At 34.4% G+C, this 21,347-nt stretch overlaps 1 protein-coding gene and 1 long non-coding RNA gene across 9 annotated transcripts in view; one reads left to right on the plus strand and one right to left on the minus strand.

Moving 5' to 3' along the window:
* The window catches only part of LOC128249390 (uncharacterized), a 110,329-nt gene that overhangs the window by 72,476 nt on the left and 16,506 nt on the right, over positions 1–21,347 (plus strand). The gene's annotated exons all lie outside the window — the stretch shown is intronic.
* Positions 1–21,347, minus strand: part of LOC106868552 (G protein-coupled receptor dmsr-1) — a 185,639-nt gene that overhangs the window by 40,111 nt on the left and 124,181 nt on the right. For 2 of the 8 annotated variants that reach the window (XM_089362989.1, XM_089362991.1), the window contains one exon: positions 10,056–11,084. The exons of the other annotated variants lie outside the window; for them this stretch is intronic. In XM_089362989.1, coding sequence (XP_089219115.1) covers positions 10,986–11,084 — 99 coding nt within the window. In that variant the 3' untranslated portion in view covers positions 10,056–10,985. Of the gene's footprint in view, positions 1–10,055; positions 11,085–21,347 lie in introns of those variants that run through there. 8 annotated transcript variants of the gene reach the window in all.

Consider the following 21,347-nt stretch of genomic DNA (forward strand, 5'->3'; position numbering starts at 1 on the left):
AACACACTCACGCACGCATGCCTACAAATAGACACAAACACACGTACATTATATATACACACACATACACACAATGGACTTCACGCAGTTTCCGTCTCCTAATTTCACGCACAAGGGTATTTGTCGGCCTGGGGGCTAAAGTAGAAGACTCTGACCTTCAATGCCACGCAGTGGGACTGAAGCCGAAACCTTGTGATTTCGAAACGAACTTCTTAACTTGACAGTCATACGTCTCCAGTGGGATGGATTTAGTTAATTCAAGTACAGATTTACGTACGAAAATATTTTTGTAAAAAAAAGCCAAAGAGAAAAGAAAAAGCTAGAAAGAAAACATATTGGTGCTTGTTAGTGACTTTTAAAAGATTGGCGAGATAATTCCAAGCAATTAAGAATTAATACCAGTGTCCTAACATGGGCACAGCCGCTGGCTGGAACAGATAAAAAAGTATAGGAGTAATTAGATTTATAGAAAATTAAATTTCCATGTCTGGAGTAAAAGTTTGATCTTGTTAAATTATGCCTTCAGTACAGAGCTTGAAAACGCATTATTGCTTTTTCACTTAACGTTACCATCACTGTTATTATTAGTAGGGTGGCGAGCTGGCTGAATCGTTAGCACGCCGGGCATTTCGTCCGTCTTTACGTTCTGAGTTCAAATTCCGCCGAGGTTGACTTTACATTTCATCCTTTCGTGAGCGATAAAAATCAATACCAGTTGAGCTCTGGGTCGATATAATCGACTTACCACTCTCCCGAAACCATTATTAATATTATTCCCGAACATTCTGAGTCCAAATTCTGTCATGGTCGACTTTGCCTGACGTCCTTTCGGCAGCGATAAAATAATTATTAGTCAAGCACTGGAATCAATTACATCGACTTGCCACCTCCTGCTAAAATTTCTGGCCTTGGGTCAAAATTTAAAATCATTATTTTTAATATCACCATTGAAGCGGGAGCTGGCACAATCAATATAAAGCCGAAAAAAAAAATGCTTCGCGGTGTTTCTACCATCTGGGTTCAAATCCCACCGGATTCAACTCTTTCAACCTTTCTTTGTCGATAAAATTAAGTACCTGTCAGGAACTCAGATCGATATAGTCTACCGCAGGCCTTGTGTGTATATTAGATACCATTAATGAGATTAGCATCGTCATTATCACTGCTGTGTCTTTATCAACACCGTCATCTTCACCATCGACATCATTATCTATTACCATCACCATTATCAGCTCCTCAAAACCGTCACCACAAATCGTGCATCAACACCACCATGCAATTATACTTTCACCACCATCACAGTTACTCTCACTATCAACACTATTAACATCGACAACTTCGTCACCAACATCGACAACTTCGTCACCACCATCACAGCTACTCTCACCACTTCAGCTACGTTCCTATCATCACCATCAACTTCACTAGCATCCTCACCAGTAATACAACCCAATGCAACTCACCGCTATCACCAATTCCATGTCATTAATCGTAAGAGTATGAAATAAAGAAAACCATAAAAATGATGATGTCAAAGATTATGATGATCTTGACTGAAAAAAAAGGTCGTCTCAGCAACAGCCAAAATAAAGATATCAATAATGCCAAATTCATTGCACTGGGAGATGTACTTAACTCTAAAAAGTTATGTGAGGACTATATTATATATATATACATACACGCGCACACACACACACACACACACACACACACACCAGCACACGAATATATATGTGATATGATTATGCATATTTTCCTTTATACCGTGCATCAGAAGTTTGCTCTTTACGTATTATTTATTTAATTGTATTATTTGACTTAATGGTCGTAGCTCGAAATGGTCTATCGTATACCTTATCATTTTTGAACAGTTTTAGTAAAAAATAACTTGTCTAACGTTAATTATGATTACACTGCGGAACATATTTTAGTAACAGATGGACAAGCAGTTATTTATGGCACTCAAGAACTTATAAGTTACACAAATACGCATATAAACATAATTAAGCGGAAAGCAAGAAGATAGTGCATGGGAATACCTATTAAATCGGTAGATATCCAGAGATCTGACTTATTTCATACTTATTTGTTAACACTAATTTAGTACATATCTATGTAGTACACATTATTGCATCCATTTGTCAACAAATCTCCGAAACAGCTGTAAAGGGCTACTTTGAATTTTCTTTCTTCACAATTGTTTTTACGCTTTTTAATCTTCTGAAAATCTAACTATAGCTACAGTCTAGCTTTCAGGTTACTTATATGCATATTTCTGTAACTTATTCCTAAACGAATTGCTTGCCTATCTTTTATATTAGCTTTATTTTGCATTTCCTGTATCCTTATTTTGTTTATCCGGATTTCATCTCCCATGATTAAGACGATGGATTTTAGGAAATAGATCTACTTTGAGTATTAAGCTGGTCCATATCTATCCTTAATCTTGACGTATCATTCATTACGCGCGTAATGAAGAGATTCATAGTAGATACTGACTTTAACATCTTTAATATTTAGGATACTGCATTAAATTTAGAGACGAATAAATTCTATCCTTACCGAAAACATTAAAAAAGAAAAAAACTCATATAAATGATTCTACCAACTCGCCACTATTCGTACACATTTAATCCCAATGCTTTCCTATATACTCCTTATCTTCAGATAAAGGTTGCATTCATTATTTCCCATTATTTTAAGGAAACAGACACTGGATTTACACATTAAATAAAATACACAACCCAGACCAATGTTTTCGAAAGTAAAAACAGGCTAAGAAATATTGAATGTTATAATCTATCATAAAGATCATACATCGAAGATTTCTTAAACTGAACTTTATTATTTTCCGATCAATTACGAAGTTTTTGAGAGAAATATGATTAAGATAACTTACTCATGTTGTAAAAATTACAACTGTTTGTAAAAAAACAATCGTGTAGTCCCCTCCTCTACTTCTAAACTTGTTACTCTTGCGCGATTGCCTGCTTAACAGCAGTCACTTATCTCTCGATAGGTCTATTTCATTGTACGAAATTTCAATGCATGATTCCAGTCCCTCTCAGAATTACGTATTTTGAACGACAGCTGCTGTATTATTCAATTTCATCACCATGTTTATTTGCTTAAGAATCTTGAAGGGAAATTTTTCAAATACATCTAGAAAGAAGATGCGTAGCATTTGAAATCCAAAGCTCGACTCATACCATTTCATATGTCTACTTCCCGTTCAAGTCAGCGCTCTAAGCTGTGTTTAAGTGATAAATTACTGATTTTATTTCAAGACAATAACAGATTCAACGAAAGTCGGCAATTAGAAATCAGGAGTAACGGTTTGTGTAAAAACAGCCACCAATATATTATACCGCCTTAATTTCAGTATTGAATCCGCTCGTTTCTCATTCTTGTTTATATTTACGTGTGTGTGTGTGTATGTTTGTATGTATGTGTGCCTGTGAGCATATATGTATATTTGTGTGGATGTTAGTCTATGTGTGTGTGTGTATATATGTATTTGCCTGCATATACATATACACACACAAATGCATGTCTGTATATACATATATATATATATATATATATATATATAAATAAATGTTAATGAATACATATGTACATGAACATACATGTGTATATAAATATATATGTACATACATACAACACACAAATATGTATATTATATATATATAAACCAATTAACTACATTCACAACAGCAATAAATCCTCATGTCATTCATCCCTTTCCTCATCTCCACCATTAAATGTCATCCAGTTCATCTCCCCCCTCATTGAATCATCTGTCCTCATACAACGTAACGAGTCTTAACCCCCTCGCTTCCTCTTACCACCACAACCACCACAATCGTCATCTTCACCACCACCATGATCATCATGATTACAGCTATAACTATAAGCGCCACTTTCAAAAATGCATCCACTGCCACTATCAACGCTATAATCGAATACTACAACTAATAGCTTCACCATCACCACCACCACAACTCCCCTCCCCACTACCTCTACTACGAAAATCCTCCCGTAAGTATATATATGAAAGGTGAACGACGATGTGCACAGCCTCTACCAAAGAGTATCGTTCCACCTCCTTCGTCTCCACCAAACTCATCTTCACTACTTCTCCAAGATTACCACGACCACCAGCACCACTAACAACAACAACAACAATAAATCAGTTTCCGACCGCTTTCCACTCACGCATGCGCGCACACACACACACACACACACACACACACACACACAATCCACTTACATCTATACATTTAACGTTGGCTGTTCCCGTAAGCTGACGATCCTCCCTCTCCACCCCCTCAACTAAGCTGCCATTACATTAACAGCTTGCACGATATCATCGAGAATGGACTCCGGTTTCAAGATTTGAAAGCCGGACTAATCGATAGACGATAAAGTATCATGTACAGGATTGAGATTCTAGCTATTGCTTTCAGCTTCGAGAGAGAAAAATAGTTCCTGATTATCGCTGCTCAGTTCAACAGATTGAAATTCGCGTGCATAGGCCCACGAAACACACACACATACATTCTCTCTCTCTCTCACTCATACACTCACACACACACATACACACACACGTATATATATACATACACATATATATGTGTGTGTAATATAAATGCATATTTGTATTTACATACACAAGTGTACACGCATGTGTGTGTGTGTGTATACATATATATATGTATGTATTCGTATATGTGTACGAGTAAATGCGTGTGTGTGTGTGTGTGTATTCGGATATGTGTATGAGTAAAGTCGTATATATATATATATATATATATATATATATATATACACACACACACGTATATGCATATCAAAGAGTTACAAAGAAATTCAGATAGCGTAAAAAGAAGAAATATATATATATATATTTATGAAGTTCAACACACACACACACACACACACACACACACACACACACACACACACACACACACACACACACACACACACACACACACACATTTACATACACACACACACACATTTACATACACGCATACGCACACACACGAACATGCACACATACATATAAACACATAAAGACTGTTTATATAATTATAGAACCCGTGAACGTTAACCGAATAAAGTAAGATGACGACCGCGCCAACAGAGAGTGAAACTTTGAAGTCACTGTAAAATTACACACACAAATACACATGTATATAAATACAGGTGCATGTGTATGTATATATATATATATTCAAATGTTCTTTTAATGGTGTAAGTCATTGGACTGTAGCCATGCCGAGTCACTGCCTCCATGGATTGATTTAGTTGATCATATCGATCTGCAGTACTTACATTAGTCTGGCTTTTACCTATCGGTCTTTCTACACACGCAAATACACTCACTCACTCACACACGCACACTAAAGGGTTAAGTCACGGAAAAGTATTCGGTACAGAAATAATTTTGGAGTCAGTATGTGTATGTGTATGTGTGTGTTTGAGTTGTACGTTAGACATGGTAGTTCATTTATTGTATAAAACCATTATAAGTTATACCTGGTGACCATTAGTTTAATGTATAGATTCTTTGCACTTGAAGAACGTATTATATCCACGCACACACATACCGACTTTCATACACAAGTAAATTTGTCAAGTTTTGCTCTTGCTGAAAATATTCTCAGCCTAATGTTCCGTAGGTGTTAAACTTGTGTTCTTATCAACGAAGTTGTAAGCTTAGGTAATAATCAAATTGTCTGGCTCACTATATCACGTATTCTAGCAACATATTTCTATAATAAATATTGTGTACATATATATATATATATATATATATATATATATATATGATAAATGAATAGGAGTTACGTAATTACTTTCATTAGCTCATTGCCTTTTCTGCTACGCGGTGTAGTACTAATACGTTTCTTGAGTCTAACAACTCATTATTAAGTATCGCTATGTCGATACTAAGAAAACTGTACAACTATGTCTAGCGTAGCCCGCCATATATATATATATATATATATATATATTTATATATATATATATACGTCACTAAAGCGACTGAGGGCGCTATTCAGCACCAGCATTGCTAGAAATAAGAGTTAAAACAACTCATAGCCACGTGCAGCACTTATCTTAATGACTGACAAGAGAGGCAAGTCAGATCACAGTGATTTCGCATCTTTATTAATAAAAAATGTGAAATCGCTGTGGTCTGGTTCAATACAGAAATCAATTGATACCGAAACGTCTATGACCTTATTTATATTTTACTATATGTACTTTACAAATAGGAGGACTGTTTCAGAGAAATATGTTTGCTATTTTCTCTGAGCGTGTTTACATATAGTGAGAGACGAGTGGTTTTGGAGGATTTTCACTCCTCTTTCAAGTAAACAGGTACTTTTTATTATGTTTGTTTCATATATATATATATATTTAGATTACGAATATTTAAGTAATTATCTGTCATACACACTGACACACACACATTTGATGTGTTTGCCAATATAACAAATTACTAGTCGCCACAAAACGCTTTTTATTTCCTAATTATGTTAGTTTATTGTGTCCTTTCAAACATTATAATGTATAAGGCAATAGAATTTGTGTATTTTTCCTCATAAAAATTTGTCTTAGATTCTGAAGTCGATGAAATTGATAACAGATAAAATATGTAAATCAATATAATCCTGAAAACACTGTGTCAGCATGTGTCAAGACCTAAATATATAATTTACACACATACACAAATATACACACACACACACACACACACACACGTGTTAGGTGTCAACCTGATGTGCGAGCACCAGTTACGTAACTTGCACAAGCGCATTAGTTAGATAGCTGCTGCATAGTATTTGTGTGTGATTCTCGCAACAATGATAATCGTGTGCCTATAGCTGTCCCATTGCTTGCTAACAGAACATTAGATTTTATCCTAATTATGTAAAATTTACACTAAATTCCTGGAAATTATCTCAAATTTTCTCTGAGAGCTGTCGAAATTTAATATTAGGTTTTGCTTTTTATGTCTCCATCGAAGGGGGAAATTTCAGCTCAAGTTTTATTGCATGCGTTGTTCTGTACGCAAACATAGATACGCGCACACGCATATATACATGTAAGAATATGTATGTATATATTATGTGTGTGTGTGCGTGCGTATTTATATACTTTATATCTGTATGTGTATAAGCACATATATATATATATACATACAAATATATATGTATGCATATCTGAATATATATATATATATATATATATACATACACACACGTATATTTCTATTCGTATCTATATTTATCTCTCTCTCTGTTTCTCTCTCTCTCTGTTTCTCTCTTTCTCTCTCTCTCTATATATATATAATATTTATCTATATATGAATGTATATAAACACATACATGTATTTATAAATGTGTGCGTGTAAGTATACTCATAAATACACACACTCACACACGCCTATGTATGTACACTCACTATACATACATATATAGTAATGTATATAATGATGCATATGTAATAATGTACGTATACTCATCATATATATATATATATATATATATGACACGATAGACACCATGTTATATATATATATATATACATACACATATATGCATACATACATAGGTATGTGCACAAAAGCACACTGGAGAGATAAAGGAATATCTTTGAAGATGTTCAGATCAAATGGATACTCAATAATCGAAATAACTGGTTTCCCACAACTTAGGCTGTATCCAGTGAATCAACTCTCTCAACATTGAGTTGAAATATATTTTGCTGACAAAATATTCAAATATTCGGTACACTGCAGTGTGTAGTGTGAAAAGCGATTTGATATTTGATGTCCATTAAATACCCCCGTTAGAAACAAAAGGTGGATTTCCTCAAAGTGTAACAAAAGTTTTACGGATTTTTGATGAAATAAATTCCACCAGTCAACTGTAATTTCGTCGACATTTGAATAATGTGTCTTTACATCTTATTTTATCTCAGTGATGAGTGCTGCCGTGTTGCGTCACTCACAACCTTTTAACTCCCCAGAAAACAGACGTTTCTATAATTCATGAAATGTATGCAGAACAGCGAGGATCCAAGTAATAAAATAACGTATCTATTTATTTGTAATATGTTCTGACTGATTCGAACGGGAATATGCTGATCGCTGTTGTTTTTCATCATCGGAGAATATCTCCTTTCTTGCGATACTGTATGTTTAGAACACTTGCGATTTATTTATTCAAAGGAACTTTGGGACACCCGATGTAATGGCAGTTATTTATAGAAATGAGCAAATAGATTATATGCTAATCTGCTCAAATTACAAGAGATTTTGTAAAGTTAGCTACTTTACATTTTCCTTGTGTATACAAGCAGCAATGCTCGTTGATATATAACAAATTCACGTGGCTTATGTATTAGTAACATAAGCGGAGCATGCGCATGGGGTACATAAGTGGCACATGCACATTGGGTATACAACTAGAGATGTGGGATGTATAACTGACGCATGAACATTTGATACATTGATAGCGCATGCGTGTTCGGCACATATGTCTCACTTGAGCGTTCGCTACATATGTCTCGCACGAGCGTACGGTACATAAGTGGACATGCAATTTACCGCCATGACTTGCACTTTTGCACAAGGAACATAAGTACAAGTGCGATTGGTCCATTTAGAAAATAAAATTTATCAGTCGAGGCTGTGTGGGAAGACGTTTGTTCTCTCACACGATTCCGGGTTTAGTCTAACTGTGTGGAACCTCGGGCAAGTGTCTTCTACCATAGCGGATTTGGTTGATTGGAAACTGAAAGAAGTTCGTCATATATATATATATATATTCTCACGGTGGTGCACCAGCATGACCGCAGCCACTTGGCTGAAACACATAAATAAATAAATAAATATATATATATATATATATATATAGTTCAAATTGCAGAAAAAGAAGCTGGTGTATTATTTTGATACTCGAGAAGAATGGAAAAGTATGTGTGTGTGTGTGTATGTGTGTGCGTGCTTGTGTTTGTCCCCATCACCGCTTGACAACCGGTGTTGGTGTATTTACATAACTTAGCGGTTCGTCAAAAAATATTGATAGAAGTACCCGGTTTAAAAAAAAAAGATATGTGCTGGGGTCAATTCATTTGACTAAAATTGTCCAAGATAGTGCCCCAGCATGGCCTCAATTCCCGAATTGTCTCAACCACATGTTCCCGGGTTCAGTTCCACTGCGTGGCATCTTGGGCGAGTGTCTAAGACTAGTCGTGACCTAGCCTCTTTAGTACATAAAGTACTTAGACAACAGCTTTTAAGCCTTTCCCTATGAAACTTAGAACATGTGAGCACATCTTGTGTTCGTTTTGTATGCAGGCAAATAAGATTATGTATGCGATATGCGTATGTATGCGATATACTTCACGGTTTGTTGGCTGCACATCAGATGACCATTACCTCCTTATTTCTCTTTCTTACGAGGAGGACATAGTAAATCGCTATTTAAGTCGGTCACAAACCAGAACCTTGATGTAATATCTGGAGTAGTTAACATACCGAGTGACCGTCGTCATCACATTAAATAAAAAATTATTTTAGGTTTTCTAATAGACGCTGTGTTGTGCATAAATATCTTAAGTTTGATGAGCTATAGCGTTGTTGTTTTTTTTTTAGCTGTAATGGTTTGAATATGCGGTATGACGTTGCTAAACTATTACACCGTGACTTAAAATAGGATTTCTGTGGATAAAGTATTAGGTTTCATTTTCTAATTGCTAGCCATTTGTAAGGGATTCAGCCCAACTGTAGCCGGGGATATCGCTGGCTCCATCTTTCTTCTCTTGCTTATCGCTTCTGTTAAAGAGAACCGCGAAACATTTTCATTTCGTCTTGTTATTTGCAGTTTTCAACTGTCACAAGTAAAGAAGATCTCATAAAAATGAATTGTTTAGCTCCATGAGAGAAGAGTGAATAAACTCGGATATATATATATATATATATATATATATATATATTGGATGTGTGTATACACATGAATGATTGTGTTTGATCTCTATAATTTGATTGCAACTGTGTGTTCTGTTACGCTGGTTTATATTGCTCTGCTACAATGATATATCACTGCGATGTTTTATTTATTTATTCTGTAATCTGTTATTATCCGTCAAGAAGATAACTTATTATTTGTGTTGACGGCCTCGCGAGTAGCAGTGCAAAGCAAGAAATAATCTATTGGCTAACTTACACTGCCAAATGGCTTCATTCCAAGACAATACCAGTTTTGTTTGATCTATTTTCAATTCACTTTGCCAATGTTCTGCTTGGAGGTTTCGATTCCCGGCTCACTTCCTCTCGAAACACGTCACATTTTATATTATGTTTTGCGAGGCATTTTAAGAACGTCGTCATATAAATGGAAACAAGTTAAAGTGACTTTTGTGTACTCGGGTATTGAAAATTCATAATTCCGTCTTTTGGAATGGTTCTAAGTGAAGTTTCCGAAATGTTCCATATTTTAATACACGAGCAACGATGCTTCTATGCAATATGTGGATTTCGCTATCAGGCATTTGAGAGATTTGTACAAGCCTGAAAATTTCAGTGCTCTTGTAACAAAAATATCTCGTCCCACGGCTGTAGCACAGGTTTCCAAGAAATTATAGCTTGAGTGAATATTACTGGGCACTATTACTGCTGCAACCATTCTATCGTGATTTTAGCTGTTGATAGCAAGCCTTGTGAGCAGACGTCATACATACAACAACGATAGTTCTAAAATCTTTCTTCGGGATTGAGTTGAGCAAACGATGTGTAACGTTTCTCTTTCGCATGTCTTCCGAACGGGATGCACAGTGCTGGAACACCTTCAATCATAAGTTTTCTTTGTCGGAGCAGACGTGAGGTCAAATATGTTGCACTAACTTGCGATTGTGAACTTCTCGTAAATAAGAAAGACAGAATTGAAGAATGAGTAGAGTTGTTAAGCGACAGGCTCCGGGAGGTGATCAGCTTGAAGAAAGGATCGATTTGGAGAAAGATCGGCTTGGAGGAAGGATAAAAATGACTTGCTCCAGATATACTACAAAAAGACATAAGTCTCTCGTTAGTCACGCCAATGAATAATAAGACACACTATCACTAGAAAGCTGAACAAATAAATATTATTATCATTCTTTCTTCTTTCTCTTCGCAAACTTATAGCATTCTATTTTTTCCCCCGTACGCCTATCTAGTATCTCCTTCACTACAAGCTCCCATGTAAAGAATACTAAAACAACAAGAAACAAAGCAATGACAACATATATCTTAAAGGCAAAACCGCAAAAAAAAAAAGAAACAAGCATACAAAAAACAAATGAAGAAACAAGAAAATTTGACAAAGATCGCTTTTCGGTCTGAGTTACAATCCAACGAATAATATCGAACATTTATTTCATTTTAGAAGACAAACATTTTATGGCGTCTTTCCTATTATAGTGTAATTACAGGAAGATCGGCTACAACCGGATAAAAGACGATAAAATATGATTGCATAAAACGAGTGGTATTTATTATTATTATTATTCCTTTATATACGCGGGCTTCCTGACACTGACTAAAGCAGAAAAGGAGCGTAAGTTGTTTATTCTTGTGGTATTATTATTATATTATTATTATTAGTAGTAGTAGTATTAATACGGCATTACGATTCGTCTATGATTTCGGATAACTTCCTATGAAGAAAATAACGATAATTATAACTGGTACCGTTATATATTTTTGAGTATTGTTGTTTCTTTTGGTCTGTATACCGTACACGAGTTTATACGTGTGCATGTGTGTTCAATGCGTAATCGTTCAGAAAAAAACAACAAAGAACTATATATGTATGATTGTGTAGGAGAAAAAAAAACAACTCCAAACAGCATATAAGTATATATATGTGCGTGTGCGTGTGTGTGTGTTTTTAGAAGAAAAAAAACAACAAACAACTGTTAGCAATCCGTTTTTTTTTTCTTGAACTGAAATGTTGTGAGTCTGTAATAAACTGTTTACTCTCTTCTCCTATTTGTTGTTGTCTAGACTCTCTATCTATCTGGCTTGTAATAGAGAAACCATGGCACAATGGCAGGCTGAACAATCTTTATGAGAATAACAATTTCCGGGCAAAGATTTATAGCTTTGATTAAAATCATGTAACAACATTTTTCGTTTCACTGTTTGTTTATATACCCGTGTGTGTATGTGTATATGTGAATGTATGTGTCCGTATATATGTATATACGTATGTAATGTGCGTGTGTGTATATATATATATATGTGTGTGTTTGTATAAAAAGGCGCAGGCGTGGCTGTGTTTTAAGAAGCTTGCTTCGCACCCACACGGTTCGGGGTTAAATACCATTGCGTGGCACCTTGAGTAAATATCTACTACTATAGTCACAGGCCGACCAAAACCTTGTGAGTGGATTTGGTAGACGGAAACTGAAAGAAACCCGTCCTATGTATATGTGTGCGTGTATGTGTGTCTGTGTTTGTCCCCCTCCACCTTCATCGCTTGACAACCGATGTTGATGTGCTTACGTCCCCCTAACTTAGCGGTTTGGCAAAAGAGCCCGATAGAGTAAATGCAAGGCTAACAAAGAATAAGTTCTGGGGTCGATCTGTTCGACGAAAAGGTGGTGCTCCAGCATGGCTGCAGTCAAAGGACAAACGAGTAAAAGAATAAAATGCATGCATACATATGTAAGGTAGCGATCTGTCAGAGTCGTTAGAACTGTGAATAGAATTCATTCGTCGCGTTATTTATTTCGTTTTTTTCTACGTTTTATGTTCGAAGACCGTTGAGACCAACTGTGTATTTCATCCTTACAGGATCGATAAAAAAATACACCAATCCTGACCAATGGATTGTGGGGGTGGGGGAAATGTTAAAGAATCGACTGAAATCCTTTACGGTGTCCCAACTGGTTCCTTGAGTCCTGTTGCAACATTTACAACAACACTGGTCCCCAGTTCTATCGACCTTTTTAAAGTAGCCTCTCACTTAAATGTCACTGATGGTGTGGAGAGGCGATACTTGCTAGCATGGCCAACAAAATCCTTGTCTAGATCTGTCCATATAAATACAAATATAACACTAAACTGAAAACTCAGAATTGTTAGAGGGCTAGAAATAATGCTTTATTATATTGGTTCGCGATGTATGTGCTGTGAGTTCAAATCCTACGAAGATCAAGTTAGCATTTCATTCTTTCGAGGACCGATAAATAAATTATTTAATAAGTATAGAGGCTGGTACTCCCCTCCCTCTCTCTCTCTCCCTCTCTCTCTCTCCCTCTCTCTCTCTCCCTCTCTCCCTATATATATATTAGAACTACAATTCAAAGGTTGGTTTTGTTTTTGCTTACTATATCACGCTTATTCGACCTCAATTGCGTTAAAACTACACATGTCTGCCATATACTCAAACAATTACATGAGTAGGACCACAATATGTCAAACAACTGTTTATCTTCAAGACTGACTGCTGAAAATCTACCAGTAACCCTAGCCTCCAGCACGGCGACCACCGCCACGATTTTCGTGCATATGTGTAGATGCTGAAAATGCACATTCCTATGTGTGCACTTTCGTTTGTATCAGAAGATTGTCAGAGTACCAATGATTAAAAATACACACACACAGACATGTGTGTATATATATATATATGTACATATATATGTATATATGTACGTCCATACATATACGTACGCACATATATGTACGCATGTACATATGTACGCATGTACAAATGTACGTATATGTACAAATATATATATATATATGTATACACATACATTTATACATACAAATATATATTATATATATATATATATATATATACACATACACACATACATATCCGAGTTGTCCTCGTGATAGGAACAACTGGTTTACATAATAATGACAATTGAGTTGTAGAAACACGTGTATATTATATAAAGCCTAAAATATCCATAAAGGTTACTCTGTTTATTATTCTAATGTAATTCAGATTCCACATTCTCGCCTATGATATTCCACTTCAAACCGTGTCGAACTCTCGGTGAAATTTTTAAAAGTAACTGTGTAAAGGCAAAACGGCATGGGAACAAATATACATAAGCGTGTATTTACGTTGTCTTCTTTTACGTCTTCATAATGTATTAGTTTGATAAACAGACTCATAAAACTGAAATAATGAATACTGGGCTCCATAATATGAAATAAACACTTTAAAACAGTGCTCTCGCATGGTTGCAGTCCAATTGTTGAAAGCTCTAAAAGGATAATAAAATAAAAGACTGCATTTTTGAAAATGTACACTTTCTACAGATGTGATTATATATATATCACATAACATCCCTATGACTTTTTAAATCTATCATTCCACACTTCTGTCGAAGAAGCATCTTTTCTAAGTAAATAGCTCATTGCTAAACAAAGACTGACATTATGTACGCAAATATACAGCGGAGTGTTTGAATAGAAAATTACATTTTAGAGTAAATATTAGATAAAGCCAACATACGGAGTTGAATGAATGCACAGTTGATTTAATAAATAATAGGGAGCTAGTGATGTGAAGAGGATGGGAGATGATGGGGGAAAAGAGGACGTTAACGATATGCTCGGTTCGGTGAGGAATCGCTTGCAGTTAAACAACCTATTGAGGAAGCCAAGTATATATTTATCCTTTTCTTTTGTTTAAAAAAATGTTTTTTCTGGTATCTGCTAAAATCATATGTACACCTTCGTTCGTTAATTCATACATACATGCTTTCATACATATCACGTACACATACATACATACATATATATACACAAATGTGTGAGCTTATATGTATACGTGTGTTTGTATATATGCATATACATACATACATATGTATCTATATATCTCTCTCTGAAAGAATAGTCAATTTCTATAATTTTTCAACTATTGATTGTGTATATATATATATATATATATAATGTTTAAATTGTATACGTGATTTTCATCTTCAAAAGCTTTCATGATGTACTTAATATTCTAGCACTTTAAGAAACAGTGTATTAACTGCCAAAATCTCCATAGCGGAACTGTAAAACATGCTTCTTTAATGATCTGAGTTCAATTCCCACCGAAATCGTTCATGCACGGGTCCATAAAGTACCATTTATGTACTGAAGTCAATTCTTCTTTATGTCTCTCCCTCCGTCAGAATTTGTCGTAGTCATTAAGATGGTGTCTCGTAGACCAGGGGTTAAAGAACAAGAGTTCCTCAACCAGAAGATAAAAGTAGAGTTATAAAACCTCGGAAGCAGAGAAAATACATCACCGTATAATGGAGTCAAGTAAAATGACTGAACTAGGAATCGAAACTACTGTTGCTTTCCGGGAGTTGACCACCGAATATCATACAAATATGTGTGTCAGGAAACGACACGAACCACAGCACTGTAAAACTCATGGCTACACGTACTCTTATATGAAGACCCTCCCCCACATTACCATACAAAGGTGGGACTAAATTAAAATCTCAGTTGCCTTGGGGCAAGACAAAGATCCCATCTAGCTAAGGCCATGATAATGTTTATGCACACATGCGTTCTCACACAAATACACACACGTTACGTGTGTTTATTCCGTGTGTCTTTGCTCTGATGGACAGTAGATCTACAATCTAAATAGTCAATGCAGTTAAATACAAAGTATTTCATATTTATTCAACGGTAGTTGACAAATGCAGATTGTTTCACTGCAATGACATGGCGTTCTGACGAGGCTGTTACAAGAAAACCACTTGCACTTTGTCAACTATTCCGAAAACAAACATACATGTGAATATAAAAGTTCGATTCCCAGTTAATCATATTTCTTTTCATCTAACACCCTTGAGAATGCAGTACACAAAAAGAATTCTCACCTTTGGCCATGAATTTTACAAATGGAATCCCTTTTTGAAGTATTATCAAAAGCAACAGACATTTTAGCACAATCCCACAAGTGTACATAATGTTAGAAAATTTGGTTAATCTAAAGCAAATATACCGCTAGAAAGATATGAAAAGAGAAAATCTTTAATATGTTAAAACAAGAGAAACAATAACAACATCAGCAAAAGCGAAAACTATGGGAGCACAGCATCGACAACAATATAGATAAACAACAAATTGAATAACAGCATCGATTACTTAGAGGTTTTATTTAATATGGAAATATTGTCAAGTCAGTGAAAACTGAATATTTGTAGAGACAATGAGAATGATATCAAAAAGAAGGAAAGAAATTAGAATGAGGATGAATGAAAGAAAGAATGAAAGAAAGAAGAAATGATAAATGAGCGGTAAGACAAGTATGATCACTTCTATGTACTGCTTCAAAATGGGCGATACCGCCTTCTTCGGATGTTGGAGGAGAGTTTTCAATTGAAGCGGCAGATGGTATTTATTTATATCTCTGTTGCCTCAGTCAGAGCTAACTTATATTTCACAGAATATACATACATAAATTTATAGACTATTCTATATTCACGTTTATCAATCGCCTCGATTTGAGCGGAGATGTCTCGGCACCTGACATGGAGTTCAAAGTCCCAAACAGATTTCAAGTTGTCCCGCCCTCCAGAAAATTAAGCAATGTTGAAAGGGTCGGCTATTATATATATTATATATTAAAAATAGTTTGTTTTAATAACAGCAATTTGGTTATTTTTGTTTACATTACATGCTACTGATTCGGTTAACAACCAAACTAGGCCCATAATAATATAGGCACATCTCTGTTTAATAAAAACCGATATAAACTATGGATAGTTGGTTGATTTCTCCAGTTACACTTTACACTGTACAAAGAAAGGAGGAGAGAGTAAATAAGAGAAACAGGAGCAGTTTACATAAGATGTAAAGGTGAAATTTTTGTAACTTTCTAAAGAATACATATTTTTAAATAAAAGTTTGCAGAAATAAGTTTCGAAGTGGTAGATTGCGATTACGTAGATAAAAATTCAGAAAAATGATATCATATTTATCACAAACATACAAATGAGAAATTTGTTATATTTATTTTAAAGTAATGTCTATACGTGTATATTTTCTTTTGAATATTAGTATTCATTTCATAATTTTAAGCTCCAAGAAATCTGATAACAGATAAATTATAATTATTGTATGTATGCCATATTTCCTGATATTACTCATGGTAGCAAATGTATACTTTCAAGGTTAGCACTCACGTCTAATGATAATTCAGTTTTGCAAGAAATTATATTCCTACCTGGATATAAAACAACATTTGCAATCAAAGTAATATTCATTATCCACCAAATGTTACGAATCTTTTATAATAATTGGGGTGGAAACGGAACAATCCCGAATCGTTTGAAATTGTTTTAAAAGTTACTAGTGCTTTCATAATTTAATCTCAAAACGGGAAGAGCTTGTAGTATTTTTTTTTTGTCTTTACAAAATGTCCGCTTTCTCTGACGAATCAATAAAATAAATTTAGTTTTATTCTAGCCATTTATTTCTAGTCTATTTTAAAAAGTGTCATTTAACTATTTTTGTGCCGAAAATTATGATAAAAAGCATTTTTATGTTGAAAATTATGATTGAAAAAAAAAGCATTGTTGTGTAAAAAAAAATCCCTTCTTGTTTTAAGATTAAATTATAGGAACACTTTCTACTTTCAAAAGAATTTTAGACGACTTGAAGCTGTTCTATTTTTAAATAATTTACAGATATGTTCCATTTAACTGAGTAATTTCCAAACCTTTTCAGAATTTATGAGATTTTCAAAGCTGACTTTTCTGAATGAGTTCATTAATTTGGATTTTCAAACTTTAGTATTCGATTATTTAGACTGAAGCTAATTTCAACAGATGCAATTTAACAAGATTTTGTGCTGCAATTTTTACGTAGAATGTTTGGCGTTCAGTGAGAACTATCCATTTTAAGATTGTATCATGAAATCATTTGCTAACACTTTTAAAACTCTATTATTGACTAGAAATCTTTTATTTTTCAATCAACGCACAACTTTTATGAAACTGTGATTTTACTAGTTCTAGCTTCCTATCTTTGAAGGAATTTATGAGATCCTTAAGTAAGACTTTTCCGACCGAAATACCTTAAAACTAGGTTTTCCATCTCCTATACATCATTACTGAAAGAAAAGCCTTCGTAACTGAGAATAAATGATTTATGTTCAATTTATTATTGAATTAGTAATGTTTTCCTGAAAACTAATGATTCACATGAATATTTGTTTTAGAAAGTTTCTATTGTCAGCAGTCTGTAAATAACTGAATCAAATTTTGAAAAAAAAAGTGATAAGTTTAATTACGCAATACATATGTAGATAATTAGATTTTGTCGAGAATTTAAGTTAAGCACAAATTGAATATGATCAATATGGTTCTGGGACAAATGTCTTTCGAATAATTTCCCTTGGATAATTTTCTCAATTAACTAAGAGTTTAGAAAAAGCACAACTATGAGGGTGTTAATAAACACGAATAAAACTAATTTGAGTTTTATTTTCATGTTTTATTTGTTATCTAGAAAGCAGAATTATATTTTCATATTATTATAATTATGACCCTATAATTATACCACTAAAACTACAAATTACGGGCGATACGCAATTGTCGAGAGAGCAGTTGTTAGTGATTAGTTATCCTGTAGAAGTAATTATTCAGAGAAGCTGTCTGAGGTGGTGAACCAGATATCCGTCTTTATGCAATTGGAAATTAAAACTGGGACGTTATTTTTATGGCCTTATTTATTAGGTAAAGTTTCATTAGTCTTTTTTTTATTTGGTTTTGACTCTTATAACATTTCAAAATACTCGAATAATAACATTTAAAAATACTCGAATAATAACATTTAAAAATACTCATGAATTTTTTATTATATATGATCAATAAGCTCGGTAGATTAACTGAATCGTTAGAGCTTCGGACAAAATGTCTTCCGGCATTTCTTCCGACGCTTTATGTTCAAAACCCCCCTAGGATCAATTCTGCCTTTCATCTTTCCGGGGTCGATAAAATAAAAGCGACAGTCAAGTAGTTAGGTTCTTTGTATAGTTTTGTCCCTACCCTTCAAAATTTACAGACAGCATACTAAATTGTTTTATTGATTAAAAAGCGAATTTAGTACAATATTATTTTAATTTCTATATGAATTTTCCTTTTATATTTCTGTTTGTTTAATATTGGATTGTAGTTTTGTGTTTGTCACTTAAATCATTTTCAGTTCTTTAAATACGTTTGATTCATAAAAATTCAATTTTTAAAAATTTAGTTTCTCAGAAGTTTACACCCTAATACAACTTCCACAAATACATTATCTGCTTTTTAGTCTTCTGCTTTTATTTTTTTCTTTGAATTTTGATGATTTCTGTAAAGTTACAGAACTTCAATTATCACCCCTTCCTCTCTCATTCATATGTTGTGACGGAGAAAAACACAAGAGTATTATTATAGTAGATTTTTGTTTACGAAATGTTGACTAATAATCTTAATTTCTGTTATGCATTAACGTTTAACTTCTGATGTTCATTCGTTCTCGAAATTTTCACTCATTTAAGTTTCACATTGTGTTATATACTTTTACTAGTATTTGTATTACTCATATATTTCCTAATGCTATAAAGTATAATTTTGGTGTGGCATTAAATATGATCTCAACGCATAATACAATATGCTATGTTGTACTACATATAATTATTTCAAATTTTTGCCACAAGGGCAGCTTGGGGGAGGGGATTAAGTCGATTACATTGACCACAGTGCGTAACTGGTACTTATTTAATCAACCTTCAAAGGATGAAAGGCAAAGTAAACTTTGGCGGAATTTGAACTCGGAACGTAGCGACGGGCGAAATACCGCTAAGCATTTCGACCGACGCGTTAACGATTCTGCCAGCTCACCGCCTTATTGTACTGCATAATAGTGAGGGAAAAATAGAAAGCAATACATAACATATGAATTTGTATCAACACCAAATCACAGCAACTAATGTTATATGAAAAATTATTTTCAAATTCTGATATTTAACTTCCCAAGTTGTTTTAAGAGTTTCCTGAAAATACACATTGAGAAAATTTACAGAAACAGAAAATCATCGAAAATATATATTTTTCACTTCACAAAAATCCGGTGAGGTTTCACATATTCCAGTTGGCATTTCATTGCAGATGAGTTTCGTAGAATTGGTGAAGAGCATATTTTGCCAGCAATACGATGCTGTATACAGTTTTACACAGATCATCAGTGTGATAATTTTACAGAAGAGGAATGGTTGGAAACGTTGAACACCATTTATCTTTTCTTTTAACTTTTAATTGAATGCGGCCATGCTGGGGCATCACCTTGAAAGGTTTTTGTCGGCCCGAAACTACAGTAGAAGGCACTTGCCCAAGGTAACACTCAATGCGACTGAACCCAGAACCATGTGGTTGTGGAGCAAGCTTCTTACCATACAGTCACCCCTGCGCCTGTTATACAACTTTCTGAAGATAGTATTAGGTTTAAAATTATTTGCTTGACAGACAACGGTCTTTGACTCTTGCTTACGTTCATTTTATGAAGGAAGAAAGTTTAGTTCAAAAGCCGTTATTTGTGAAATAGAATATTAAAAAAATGAGATCCGGTATTCTGTATATTTTCAAATTCGTTTTGACGAGAAAGACATTCAGCTTACGAACATCATTACCTGTGAACAGCGGAAACACCATCGATAACAAGTTGTCATGATTGATTCATAAGTTTCTTGTAAAGAGGAAAAAAAAAAAGAAGCTATACTTGTTTGCGACAAATATTCCACATGCAATTTCCTCGTAAAAACACATGGGTAGTCGACATCGCAAATCATTAAGCAATGTTATCGCAGCAATAAATAAACTCAAAGAACATGCTATTAATTTCCGACTGTTTCGACAGGTCGTCTTTGGAAATTATGAACGTCTTTTTCTCTTTGAACATTTGTTGTTGATCATTGGAGTTAGATGGCCGTCAAAGGGAAACTACACGAGATATTTCTATTTATTTTATTTTTTATAACAGTCGTCAATTTCTTTCAAGACTTCATGTTCATTTTCCGTGATGAGCTAAGAGACATCAAGCATGAAATTGCCAGATTTATTCACAAGATACTTTGCAACTTCAAGAAAAGTGAGCTTAATCTTATTACTTTTAAATTGGCCTTCACCACGTTTCTGTCAAAGTTGCAATTATTCATATTTAAATGTAACAGACAGAAATAAACTCTTTCATTTTCCGAGATTCTCAGATTTTTACTTGTTTCAGTCATTAGACTGCGGCCATATTGGGGCACTACTGTGAAGGGTCTAGTTGA

The sequence above is a fragment of the Octopus bimaculoides genome, chromosome 14 (assembly GCF_046866305.1).
Source record: "Octopus bimaculoides isolate indiv1 chromosome 14, ASM4686630v1, whole genome shotgun sequence".
Lineage (NCBI taxonomy): Eukaryota > Metazoa > Mollusca > Cephalopoda > Octopoda > Octopodidae > Octopus > Octopus bimaculoides.